General features: G+C 44.3%; 1 protein-coding gene across 1 annotated transcript in view; it reads left to right on the forward strand.

Annotated features, from left to right (window-relative positions):
• Positions 1 to 352: 352 nt before the first annotated feature.
• LOC104627475 (PDZ domain-containing protein 2-like) overlaps positions 353 to 12,119 on the forward strand; it is a gene marked incomplete at both ends in the record, with an annotated part of 49,617 nt that continues 37,850 nt past the window's right edge. The window contains one exon of the mRNA XM_010295754.1: positions 353 to 749. Coding sequence (XP_010294056.1) covers positions 353 to 749 — 397 coding nt within the window. The remainder of the gene's footprint in view (positions 750 to 12,119) is intronic.

Below are 12,119 nucleotides of genomic sequence, written 5' to 3' on the forward strand. Positions count from 1 at the left end.
GCTTGCTCCACCTTTCCATGTTGATACGCTGCAGGTCTGGAGGTCAGGGTGCTGGGAACCCGTTTGGTAGCATTTACCAGTTGTCATAGTACTTTGCAGTGGGATCTGTCTAGATGGCTGGTAGGGCTATTATTATTCCCAGTACTATTCCTGGTATTACTTCCCTCTCATATTGAAGTAAGAGAGCATTTGCTGATGCCTCGAGGTGTCCCGACATATCCACACACCGGCTAATCAGCTGCCCGAGAAGGTGCACGAACATCTCGGGGCACAGTGCGTTGGGGTTCCTGGGTGGGATGCAGGCACTGTGGGCTGAGCACTCAATAACCCTCACGCATCCCTTTCCTTGCAGTTACCTGGCTGAGCAGTGCTGGAATGGCGGCTTTGTCTACCTGATCATGTTGCGCCGCATCAAGCGCAAAGCCCCTCTTCCTCCTTCCAACGGCAACAACAGCAACAGCTGTGACCCCAAAGCCAAGCCCAGCCACGAACCCAGCGACAGAGCTGTTCAAAATGGGAAAAGGACCAGGAAGTTTGGGGTCATCACCAGAACGCCAGGCAGCAAGGACAGCAAAGAAAAGCTGGGCTCAGAGCACGGGAACGGGCACTGTACCCCAATGGAGGTGGAGGTTGCTCAGCTAGAGACTTCCGAAGCAGAAAGCAATGGGGAAGAGCAACTTCAGTGCACCGGAGGACAGTACCGGCTGTCAGATGGTGGTGTGCCAGACATTGGTGACCAGTCTGCCCAGGTACGTTTGCACTGGGTTTTTCTAGAGAAGGAAGCAGCAGGCATGCAAGCAAATTAAAGGAATTTCCTAAGTGGTTTCCCTGGTTCCACTACTCAGGCTGAGAACTCTGGGTGACAACCCAAGCTGTTGGGGCACCAAGCCATGGGATGGGGTCCAAAATGGGGGGACAGGAGGATTAGAGAGTTAAATAATAACTGTGAGAAACCTCTCTCATGCTCTGTCTTTGATGGAGGTGAAGGTCCTTGTATCCCTGTCAGCGTTGGGCTCAGAATTTCTTCTCTTGAGACAACTGATGACCTTGTAACACCAGGACCAGAGGTGTCAGTGGACAGTGGTTGTTTTGTCCTTTGGGGCTTCATGTTTAGCTCTGTCTGGGCTTGATTGCATCTTAAAGCTCATGTTAACATTGCAATTGAAGCTTCTTTTTTTGATGCACCAGACCACGATGTATTTATTTCTGTTACAAAACTTGTTTGGCCAGTGTTTGGGGACCACATGGAAATTATTGTGAATTTTGCTTTGAGTTGATGAGATGGATGATTTGTTAATGTTTGGTACGACAGTGGGATTGGGGCTTTCATTGCTTCTCTCTTCATCCTAATTGAAATCTCGGCGTTTGTTGCTTGGCTAGAATTGCAGCATTGCTGGATGGAGAAAAATAACCCGAGCCTTGATCAGGTTTCAGTATGCATCTATCACCAGAAGAACTGTCTGCCAATCTTTCCAGAGACACTGATAATATAAACAGATGAATGCTGCTTTGTTGGGCTTGGGGCTTGCTGCAGCAGCTGGTTTTGGTTTTAAGACTTCGAAGCTGGTAACAGAGCAGTACGAGTGGACATCTCATCACTAAATTCTCAACTAAAATTGTTGAGGAAAGCATGGGTTTACACATGTCCTCTGAATTAGTGCTCCCCAATATTACTGCAGGGTGGTGGTAATGGTAGTTGTGAACTTAAACTAATTTAACTTAAAGTGCATATTGAAGGGGCTAAAAGCAATTTTAAAAAATGCTGGTCTTGAAGCATAATTGAGAAAACCTGCTCTTTGCATCAGTGAAACAGGTTGGATTTCATGGTGCAACAGGAAGGGGAGGATGTTTGTGTTGTTTTTGCAAGCCTTGTAATTGTAGTTTTTCTGAAAGAAAACATTAAAAGTTTAAAAATAAGTAAATAAATCCTTCAGTATTTTGAAAGCTCTGGTCCATATAAAAACTTCTTGAAACTGTTCTGAGGATGTCTAATTAAACACATGTTATAAATGAAGATGATCAGAGTTTTGTTTTGAGGAAGTGGAAAGCCAAAATACATATGTAAGAAAAAAGAACCTCTTGATCCAGAGCCATCTTGTGCTAGTGTTACCTTGATGTTTTGAGTCATTTTGGTCTCAATTGCTAAATTCAGAACATATATGTATCAATGTGAGCAATAAATAACTTTTCAATGCAAAGCACATACAAGGTGGCTTTGTAAAACGTAGAAGCATAGTTGAGTCACGGGAAATTTAAGACCTATAATCTGTTCAGTTGTGGTGTACCTGTCATGGAGCCTATTTGGAGGCAGAGTCATTTAGTAAGATCGCTTCTCTCTCTTTTAATTTTTTTTCTTCTTTAATATTTAGCTTGGAGATATGACCTCTGTGTGTGTCAGTATTAATTACATTTTCCTGGCGTCTGAACGAGGAGAAATGTGAACAGCTGGAGCCTGAATAGCATGCCTTGCTCATCCTTTGCTTTTTAAAGATGAGGGGGCCTTATAAAAGCCCATCACTTTAGCATCCATGGGGTAGCTGCTATCAGAGTAATGAGTGGCTTAAGTCGGTTTCTTAATGGGTATTGAATAGTGATAGTGAATAAAATTTTCAAAATTATTTGAGTCCTGCTCAAAAGTCATAATTTAAAAAAAAAAAAAAAGGCAAGGAATAAAGACACTTGGGAGCCTCAAATCTCACTTCCAGCTCCATTTTCAAAGTGTGACCTAGCACACAGGCATGTGAGATCCAGTCGTGTCGGGAGCCTTTTGAAAACAGCATCGAAGACATCGTGTCAGAAGTTGCAGCCTTCTTGCAGGCTTCAAAGCCTGAGCCAAACCTCTCATAGCCGTGCGATGAGCTGTCTCTTCCCGATCGGGGACAGGATGCATTGGCAGGGCACCCTCTCTGCAGGGAGAGCAGCTCCATTCCCGCTGCCCACCCCGTGCTTGCCGTCATCTCCACGCATTGAGTAATTGAATACGCAGGGTTGTCAGCCCTGTCCCTCCGGGGAGCACTATATCCACTTTGAGAGGACAAGAGCCAGCCTGCGGTGGGTTGGAGGTTGGCTGCGGGTGGGAGGAAAGAGAAGCAGCTTTGAGAAGCCGGACCTCTCCACTGCCCTGGTCTTCCCCATTGCTCCTTCCCCCTCTCCTGCCGCAGGACGCAGGTTGGAGAATTACTGGAGTTGGAACATGGAGTTCAGCAACATCTCTTTTTCTCGCTGTAGAAAGTTAGTTTGAAGTTGTTGTAACGAAAACAGGGGAGAAGAGCTTGGGTCGAATCTGCGTGTCTTTAGCAGCTACAGTACTGAACCCAGCGACCAGCACATGGACGCTGCCTCAGGGATGTTGTGCCAGGAGTGCTTTTGAGGCATCCACATGTCTTGGGTGTTGTTTGCTTTCAGGGTACTTCCTCTCCCACGAGCATGGGGTTGTTCTCCCATTTTCTCATTGCGTGCTGCTAACAGCAGCAATGCTGAGTCGTGAAATGAGAGGTGAGATGAATACTGTTTGTCAAGTGAACCTGCCAGGAGATTCCTGTGTTACTGGTTTGTGTGCATGTTTCAGTCCCCTTCAGGCTTGCTTTCATCTCCCAGATCTTGGTCTGTCTCTCCTGTGCACTTGGCATTGCTATTGCTATGTATAAACAAGTCTGCCAGGCTGTTTGCTGGTATATAACCCTCAGTAAATATTGTACCTGTCAATTAGAGGCAGTATTTAATGTCTACAGGCGGTTAAGTTATGCTGCAATATTTTTAGGATGAACCTAAATGCCCTTCAGAATGTGAAGATTCAAAGCAGTAAGGCTATATCTGCCTGACAGGAAGATCTCGAAGGTCTGGAAACCAGACCTGACCTTAGAGAGGACCCAGGCCGGCTGCAGTGGGAGTTGTGGGCAGTGATTTAAGACCAGGCAATCTCTGTGCTGGAGTAATGATCCATCACATCCTGGGAAGATCTGGGAGCGTAAATGCAGAAATCAAAGTTTACTTCTATCCAGTGGCCTGAGACAGGGCTGTGTTTTCTAGGCTGGTAATTATAAATGCAAGGATGAAAGAGGAATATGGGGAGGAGTGTTGGAGTCAGCTGAGAAATTACAACAAAAAGGAAACTGTAAGGTTTCCTCACAGTGTAAGAATTTTGTGGTTTCACTGTGTTTAACGGTAGGACAGAATCCCTCGGTTTTGTTCTCAGTTTCTCTATCACGATATTTTTGGAAGAACTGTGGACCGCTTCCTTAGCTGTTCAGCCTCTGAGGAGTGCCCAGAGGTGGCCAGGTACAGCTGGCACAGGCAGGGATCAGAGGTAGGACTGAGGGTTGCAAGAACCAGGGTTGCGAGTGTGAGGGGTGGGAGTGTAGTTTTCACAGGGGACTTGAACTGATGCAGGTCTGGCTGATATGACGAGAGGCTTTCATTGATGAAGCCATAAGAAGCTTGGCTGGAGATGAAATGTGACCTGGCCACAGGTGGTGGACTGGCCATCTTGACTTTTTCCGGCCTCAGCATGTTGCTCTGAGAAGTCCTTAAAACACCAACCATTAAAAGAAAAAACAAAACACCTCCGGAACCCCCTTGAATTCTCTTGCTTCTGTAGAAGCATCTGGATTAGTAGGGATGGAAATCCAGATCCAAATTTCGCAGTCACCAGTAGCAACTGGGTAAAGGAGATTGGGCAGAGTAAAAGTGCTTTAACAGCAAAGGGAGGCAGGTGAGAGGGGCTGGCGCTCTGCCTTTGGGCATTTCTCCACTGGGAGAAACAAAAGGCATGGGAGGAGTGCAGGGTGTGCACCAGCTCTCCCAGGCTGGTCATAGCACCAGGGCTGTGGTGGGATGCCTTTCCAGGATGGAAACAAGTCAGCGTCTGGTGGCCCTGTAAGGTGTGTCTGGTGTTTTTGTGAAGTCGTCTTACCATCTGTTAAAAAAGGGAGGGGGTAAGGCAAGGGAATATTAATGCCTTGCCTCACTAAGGTTTTTGGGGGATGTCTGGATTATAGTAGTGCTTCAAGATCTTGGCTCCATGTTGTTAACCCCAGTGACTCTGCAGTGGGTTGCAGATGCCAGAGCAGTGTATCTAGCCAACTTTACTCCCTTATAGACCAGCTGAGCCCAGCTTACGTAGACCACAACCCTCTCCAGACTCATGAATGTGTACACAGGTGCACATGGACGTGTGCGTATGTAAAAGACCAGTTGGGTCTTTGCCAGCCAGCAAGTTGCTTTTGTATCGCTGCCACTGCACCATGCTTGGTATTGTTTTATCAGCAACTGTCGTCTTTGTTTGGGCCCGTTATTGCTTTCTTACTAAGATGGCTTGTCTCAGGAAAGGCTGAATGCTTTTGGATTGCACTTTGCTTTGTAGTTAGGAAAGGCTGACAGCCTTTCTATAGCAATACTTACCAAATAGCATTGGTAAATGCCAGCCTTACCTTGCGTTTTGGTTAATGGATAATGTTCCTTATCTTGCCAAGCAGAAGGGGAAGGCTAATGGCATGTTACAGGAATCAAAACATCAGACTTGAAATAATGCACTGGTTTTAAGCATTTTACTATTTTTTTAAACATGATGGAGAAAAAAAATTCTTATCCATTTGCTATACCAAAATGAAAACCTTGCTGTGAGCAAGGTACTTACAAGGGTAAATACTTACAGCTCCACTGAAGCTACTGAAGTTATGTCGCTTTACATCAACTTCTTTTGGCGACCTAAGCAGTAATTATTGTTTCATCAAGGCTTTTATGTGTCTCCTATATGATGCATGTTTTAGACATAAATAACTCTATTTTTAGTTTTTAATGTGGACACCTTTGGTCACGTAAAGGCCTTCCTTAGATTCTGTTTCTGTTCTTAACATCTTTTTATCTGTTGTGTTTGCTTCCAACTTTCATTAACGCGAATCCTGGGGCTATCTACTGTCTTGAAGTTTTAATGTGCACTGTGATAAGCACGTCTTCCCTCTCTCTTCCCTGTTTTGGGTTGTAAACTCTCTTAGGGACAAGGTCTGTCTTTTAATTATAGCTGTGCAGCGCTGACAAAACTTGGCCTTGTTTTTGCTTGGGGTTTTAGGAAACGCTTTGATGTAACTAGTAATGAAATTACAAGGTTTTGCTTTTTTTTTACTGCCAGTTACGTTCTACCTTGCCATAAAACAACTATCGTCACAACTTTCTGGGGTTAAGTGTCACTCACTGCCAAATTTTTTCAACTAACTTAAGGTTTTGCCTTTCTTTGCTGCAAATTAAATGATAGCTACAGCTGTGGTAGCTGTAGATTTTAATTTTTAATAGCAATCTGTTCTTCTATTCTGGTTTTGTATTGAATTTTTCAAGGGTGTGGTGGAGGCTTGGGCGTAGAGGTGGTCTGGTAAAAGATAAATTGTAATGAGTTATTTTTAACATGTCATCTTGAAATGGGGTCCTCACTCCTGGAAATGAGCTACACCCAAAGGCAGCACAGATACAAGATTGTGTTACAGGAGGTCTCAGACATGCTCAGCTATCACAAACCATAGGTGAAAGCACCGGTATGAAAACATTTCCCACCTACACAGAAGGTGTTTTTTTAGTTTTGCATATGGTATTAAAGATACAGCAAAGCCACAACTGGAATGCAAAGGACTGGCTTTAGCAGAACTGTAAGTTCACACCATTTTATGTTTTAATCATTAAGTGCGAATGTTTGAAACCAAGTGTAAGTGCCTAAAAAGTGGACTATGCTGTTTGCTTAGGTGCTGTAATGTTTCAGGTGTTAGTTGGGATTATAAGGCTACATATACTTGATTTTTGTGGCAGGGTGCTGAAACCACTGAGCAAAGCCAAAGGATTCCTGACGCTGACAGATGTAATACCAATTCCCACGTGAGACCCCTGTTTGGCTGACATGAGAGCGTGGTGACTTACTCCAGGATGGGATTTAATCTACTGCAGGCAGCAAGGGTGTTTTCTGAGAAACTCCAAATTAACCAACCAGCCCTTCCCAATAGCCCAGCAAGAGGACGAGACTGGGCAAGATAACTTGAAGGAATGGAAACACCTTGTAACCTTTAAAAACCTGAGCTCCCCAGGGGTAACTGCCGGGCTGAAACCCACCCAGGGTCAGGCTTAGCCGAGAAATCCTTTGGCTGATCTTGCAGTAAAGCTTCAGCTGATGGCAAGAGGGGAGCAGCCCAGGGAGGTGTAATCCAGATGGTGGTGGCTCAGGTTGACAAATGACTCCAGCAGATTTTTGTAAGGGGTGATGATGTAGTTCAGGTGCTTGCAATAGCTGATAAAATGTTTAAAGCCCTTGCCAAGGAAATGATGTCAACAAGCAATCTGTCTCAGGAGATGGATCCCTGGGGGACAGTCTGCTTTAAGTTGCAGAATTTTCATCCACTCTGCTGTGATGCCTGTTTTGTGTATTTTAATTACGTGTTTGGGGGAGGGTATGTTTTTGCTTTTGACTGTTCCCCAGGCTTTATCTCCTAGGACACTTCTCTTTCCATGGGGAAAGTACTCGGATTTCAGTGAAAGGATGCCAAGTGTTTGGCGGCTGTTTGTCCAAACAAGGGAACTTGTTAGATCAGCAGTGGACACTTGAATGCAATTGCAGTTGTGTCTGTGCTGCTGGCTCCGACTTACTTTGAGGACATGGAAAGTTCAAATGGTCAACAGTGTGTAATTCATATTAAGGGCTACTTGGGATTTGGGGTTTTTTTCCCTCTTTCAAGTGGTATAGGAGACACCCGCTGCATGGCCTTGCGTCATCCAGAGGTAGAAGCCAAAGGCTTCAGTGGCTCAGTGCTAAGAAACTTTCATAGGCAGTAGGGATGCACAAAGATCTCCTGTCGTGGAATAATTTATTGATAAAGGAATTTGGACTTTTTTTCCCCTGCTTTGATTTGTCTTGGAATTGTTTAGTTTGCTTGTACACCAATGAAAACAAAACACAAGGTAGCAGATGAAAGCAGGAGTCCTGTCAAATTGGCCCTAAAAATAACTTGGTTAAGATCAGATGAAAAATAAACTCATTATCCACTAATGAAATAATTGCTTTGTTAAGAATCTGCAAAAATCAGATTTTGGCATGATTTTCTGGTACTGAGTCATTCACACTAATATCTATGATGTGAAGAGTGATGGCTTTTGGCTGTATCTTGAGATGGATGAGCTTGTTTGAGCTACTCACCTGGTGTGTGATCATGCAAGTTAATTCCCCAGCTACCGATCTGTCTCTCCCACCTGCCTGCTGGGGACTGAAGATGGTGGGAATAGGCATGATTTGACCCAAGGTGGGGCAGACAGCTGGGAGCAGTGCTTTTTATTTATCCCACATCAGTGCAGGATGCTGGGGAGTGGTGTGCTGGTGTGGCCATCCCAGTGTACTGCCTGTCCCTATAGAGAAGGATGCTGCGCTGGTCGCTGGTTGAAGGCAAGTGCTTACACGCTGGTCTGAACATGGTGCATTTCTGTTCGGGAGATTTTATGTTGGTTTTCAGGTGCGTGTGATCAGCACGTTGGCTGCCAGCTCCTATAAAGCCTATTGGAGTAAATTTTTTTTTTAAATGTGTGAAACTTACAACTTTCTCTTAAGTCTCACATTTCCAAAGCAGCTTTGTGGCCGGTGAGGAAGAGCTTGCTGTTTGCTTCTGCTGCTCCTGTGGGGAAAACCTGTGAAGTTTGTAAGTGGGAACTGGTCCCTGCAGACAGACAGTGAAAATCCATGCTGAAATGCGGAAGGAGACATCCCACGAGCCATGTTGGGGCCCATGGCAGTCCGTGTGTGTGTGTACAGACCTTGCATAGTTATTGGTATTCTCATCAGGGTTTATCTCTGTTTTTATTTTAAAATTGTTACATATTTACACCAGGTTCAACTGAATTGCTGCTGTGACAGAAAGTGCTTTTTTTGTAGATGACTATTTTACATTTTCCATTTTACTGTCTGGCTCTTTAACTACTTACTACGTTTCTGTTTTCCATTTGTTTACACCTTGCTCCTGCCAAGCTTTTCTTTAATACAAGATTGCAAAGCAATTTTTCCTTTGTATATATAGATTTGTAGTTTCTTGAACACAGCACAGTCAAAATCAGTCAAACCTCTTTAAACTCCCTTGCAATTAGCTGGTGAAAGAAAAGGGGGAAGAACGGCTCCGATGTCGTCTTTTAGTATTTATTTATTTTCCTCAACACTCGGAGGAAAAACGCTCCTTTTTGTTTTATTAATGATGTGCTTATGAAATAGAGCGTTTGATGGTATGCACTTGGAGCAGGCAGAAGGCGAGCTTCCCCACGTCGCGCTGGCAGCAGGCTTCCTTTCTGATCTGCAGCACGCTAGTTTATTCCAGATGTAGGCTCGCTCTGAACAGAGGCCGCCTGATGTACAATGGCTTCACGGTGGAGAAAGATGGCCTGCGGGGACCCACTTGAAGCTGCCAGCTGTATTCTCCATTCTCGCTTGTGGTCTGTTACGTAAGATGACCCATTTTTTTTTGCCTATGATTAATCCAAGTAGAATATTCATACGGTCTTTAAAAACATTTTAATTATTTGTAACTTTTTGTAGCTTGGGCACTTTGAAGTTGATCAGCTTCAAGTGGAAAAGTCTGGTCCAAAGGGCTGCCTGTTTGAAAGAGCCAAGTTAGGAGGAAAGTTGAGTAACCTAAGAGTGATGTAACTGCAGAGAACAAAAATTAGCCATTAGCCCAACTGCAGCCTGACTTGACCATTTGCATGTCTGCTTGCTATGTGAGGGAATTAAAAAAAAAAATAAAGTAGGCCTGGATGGGACTTCAAGAGATGACCTGCTTTCATCTCCTCCTCTGACACCATCTTTGACAAGTGTTGGTCCATCGTGTCCATTAGACCCTTCCATCGGAGGATTCCACAGTCCCTCTCTGTAGGCAGGTCTGCTACTGCTCTGGGTTTACAAGCAAAGTCCGTCGGGTGGATCTGAGCAGAGTTAACATTAGGTCCCAGGAGATGGGGAATAAATCTGTGAAGGGAAATTTTGTCTTATTCCTCTGACAATCTCAAAGCGAGCATGGATGTCTTTCTGAGTGTCCATCTTGGCTGAATCTCAGGTGGCTTGCATGAGATTTTTCTGGACTGTCCTATAGAGGTATTCAGCCTATGTTATCTAGTGAGCCCTTTCCACTTGAGCTCTCAAGTCATGAGCCTTGTCACTGTGACCCGCCTTTGGTTAAGCGGTATAGGTTGGTCTCCTTGTTATTAAGAGTGATCAGAGCTGGGTATCGCACAGTCCCTTGCTGCGATGGGAGCTTGTAGTGCCTCTCTCTCTGTCCTTGCTGAGGACCTCTGGAGTTCGAGACACTTGACTGGACTGGCATTAGCACATCTCTGAGCTTCAGGCATGAAATGCTTTTGCACCAAGACCTGTGGGTGCACGTGTGCAGATTTATTGTGTCACTTGTGAACAAAGCTGGGGGGATTGAGTCATTTATAAATGAAGCTCTGAGAATTATTCTGAGAGGATGGAGAAGTTCAGATGTTAATAGGAACATGAAACTGACAGCAGCCAAGCAGCACCCTGAATTGTGCAGCTGATCAGAGGAGACCGGTCAGCAGTTAAACTCGTGCTCCTTCTGGGCAGGGATTTTGCAGGCTCCAAGTGCAGTGGCATCAGACCTGCAAACTGCCAAAACTAACTACACTTGAAGTTTCCCTTGGGTATTGTAAGTCTCTGGAGCGGGGTGAGTACACCAGAATGCTAACCTCACTAAATGAGCATGTAGTCTCTTTGTTTATGAAGGAGAGCTTGAAAATATGATCCTTGAAAAAATTTCAAAATGAAAGACATGCATCACTGCTTTTTTTTTTTTTCTTTTCTTTTTTTAAAGCGCTTAGGCTTTAAACCTAAACCTGGGAATCGCCAATAACTCAAGAAAACTGGTTTTAAGTAAAATCTAAATGCTTTTACAAATCCTTGGAATTGGCACAGGGCTTTACTATTAAGGCTTTCCTGTGATGAAGTCACGTAAGGTGCACATTCAAAGCAGCAGCATTTCCTAGCTGGCTGTGAAATATCCCATGCTGCTGTGTGCAGAAGAGATAGCTGCTTCACGGGGAGGGGAAGGGGAAGGGGGCTTTACCGAACACCCGTTTGCTCCAAGAGGCTGGCGTCAAAAAAGGCTAGCAATCTGCTTTTTAATACTTAGCTTTCAAAGTCTTGGAGTGATGTGCCTTGGAGGTATGTGTGTATTGGGGGAGAGGGGGTGTTTGCTTTGTAGCATGTGCTTGAATGAAGACATGTGAATGTTTTTTGAAAAAGAGGGAAAAAACAGTGAGGGGGTCTGATTTCCAGTTGACACCAAATTGTTTATTCCCAGTGAAATGTGTGCAGCTGACTGGTGGGGACTCGGGGGACGGCTTTTTCTTACACAGGAGATGGTGACTGTGTCATTTGAAAATGAGTAAAAGAAATACATGTTTGGGTATGTGCCACATGGTTCCGTTGTCTCTATTGTGGCTGCATTCTGCTGTCCATGTCCAGACTGAATAATGCTTTAGCTTGCAAGTGTTTTTGATTTCAGTGGGAGTTCAAGGGGAATAAGATGGTGCTTGCATTAATAGCAGTGGAGTCTTGCTGCTATTAAGTGTTTTGCTATGAAAATGAATATTTGAGATTGGGTCAGTTAAGAATGAATTGGGGATTTTTTTTTAATAAGATGTGTGATAGTGAGGAGTGCTGAGGAATGCAAGCTAGGCGCTGCACGTCGTGGGCCTTTGCATAACTTGCATTCCAAAAAGCTTTTGCAAATCATTAAATGCAATTTTATGACTGTATTGTCAAACTTTATTGGAAGGTCTGCTTTCAAACTGGATTTAACAACAGGACACTCAGAGTGGCATCTTGTCAGGAGAATAGATGGTCATCATTTCAGCCTGGGCTTGGTTGGGGCAGGCAAAGAGATTGTATTTCTCTGTTACACTGTTTTCATTATGGGTGCAAGGTACTTTATAGCAATAAAACCTCTCTGGAGCATTTTCATGCTGTAGCTCAGTTCTGTTTTTTAAGTGGGTAAATATAGTTGACTCTTGCCCCTACATTTAACACGATGTCTCAGGTATCACTCTAATTTATCTCAAAAGTATTCTCTGTCCTGACATGTACTGTTATT

Source organism: Phaethon lepturus, unplaced genomic scaffold, assembly GCF_000687285.1.
Source record: "Phaethon lepturus isolate BGI_N335 unplaced genomic scaffold, ASM68728v1 scaffold4941, whole genome shotgun sequence".
Lineage (NCBI taxonomy): Eukaryota > Metazoa > Chordata > Aves > Phaethontiformes > Phaethontidae > Phaethon > Phaethon lepturus.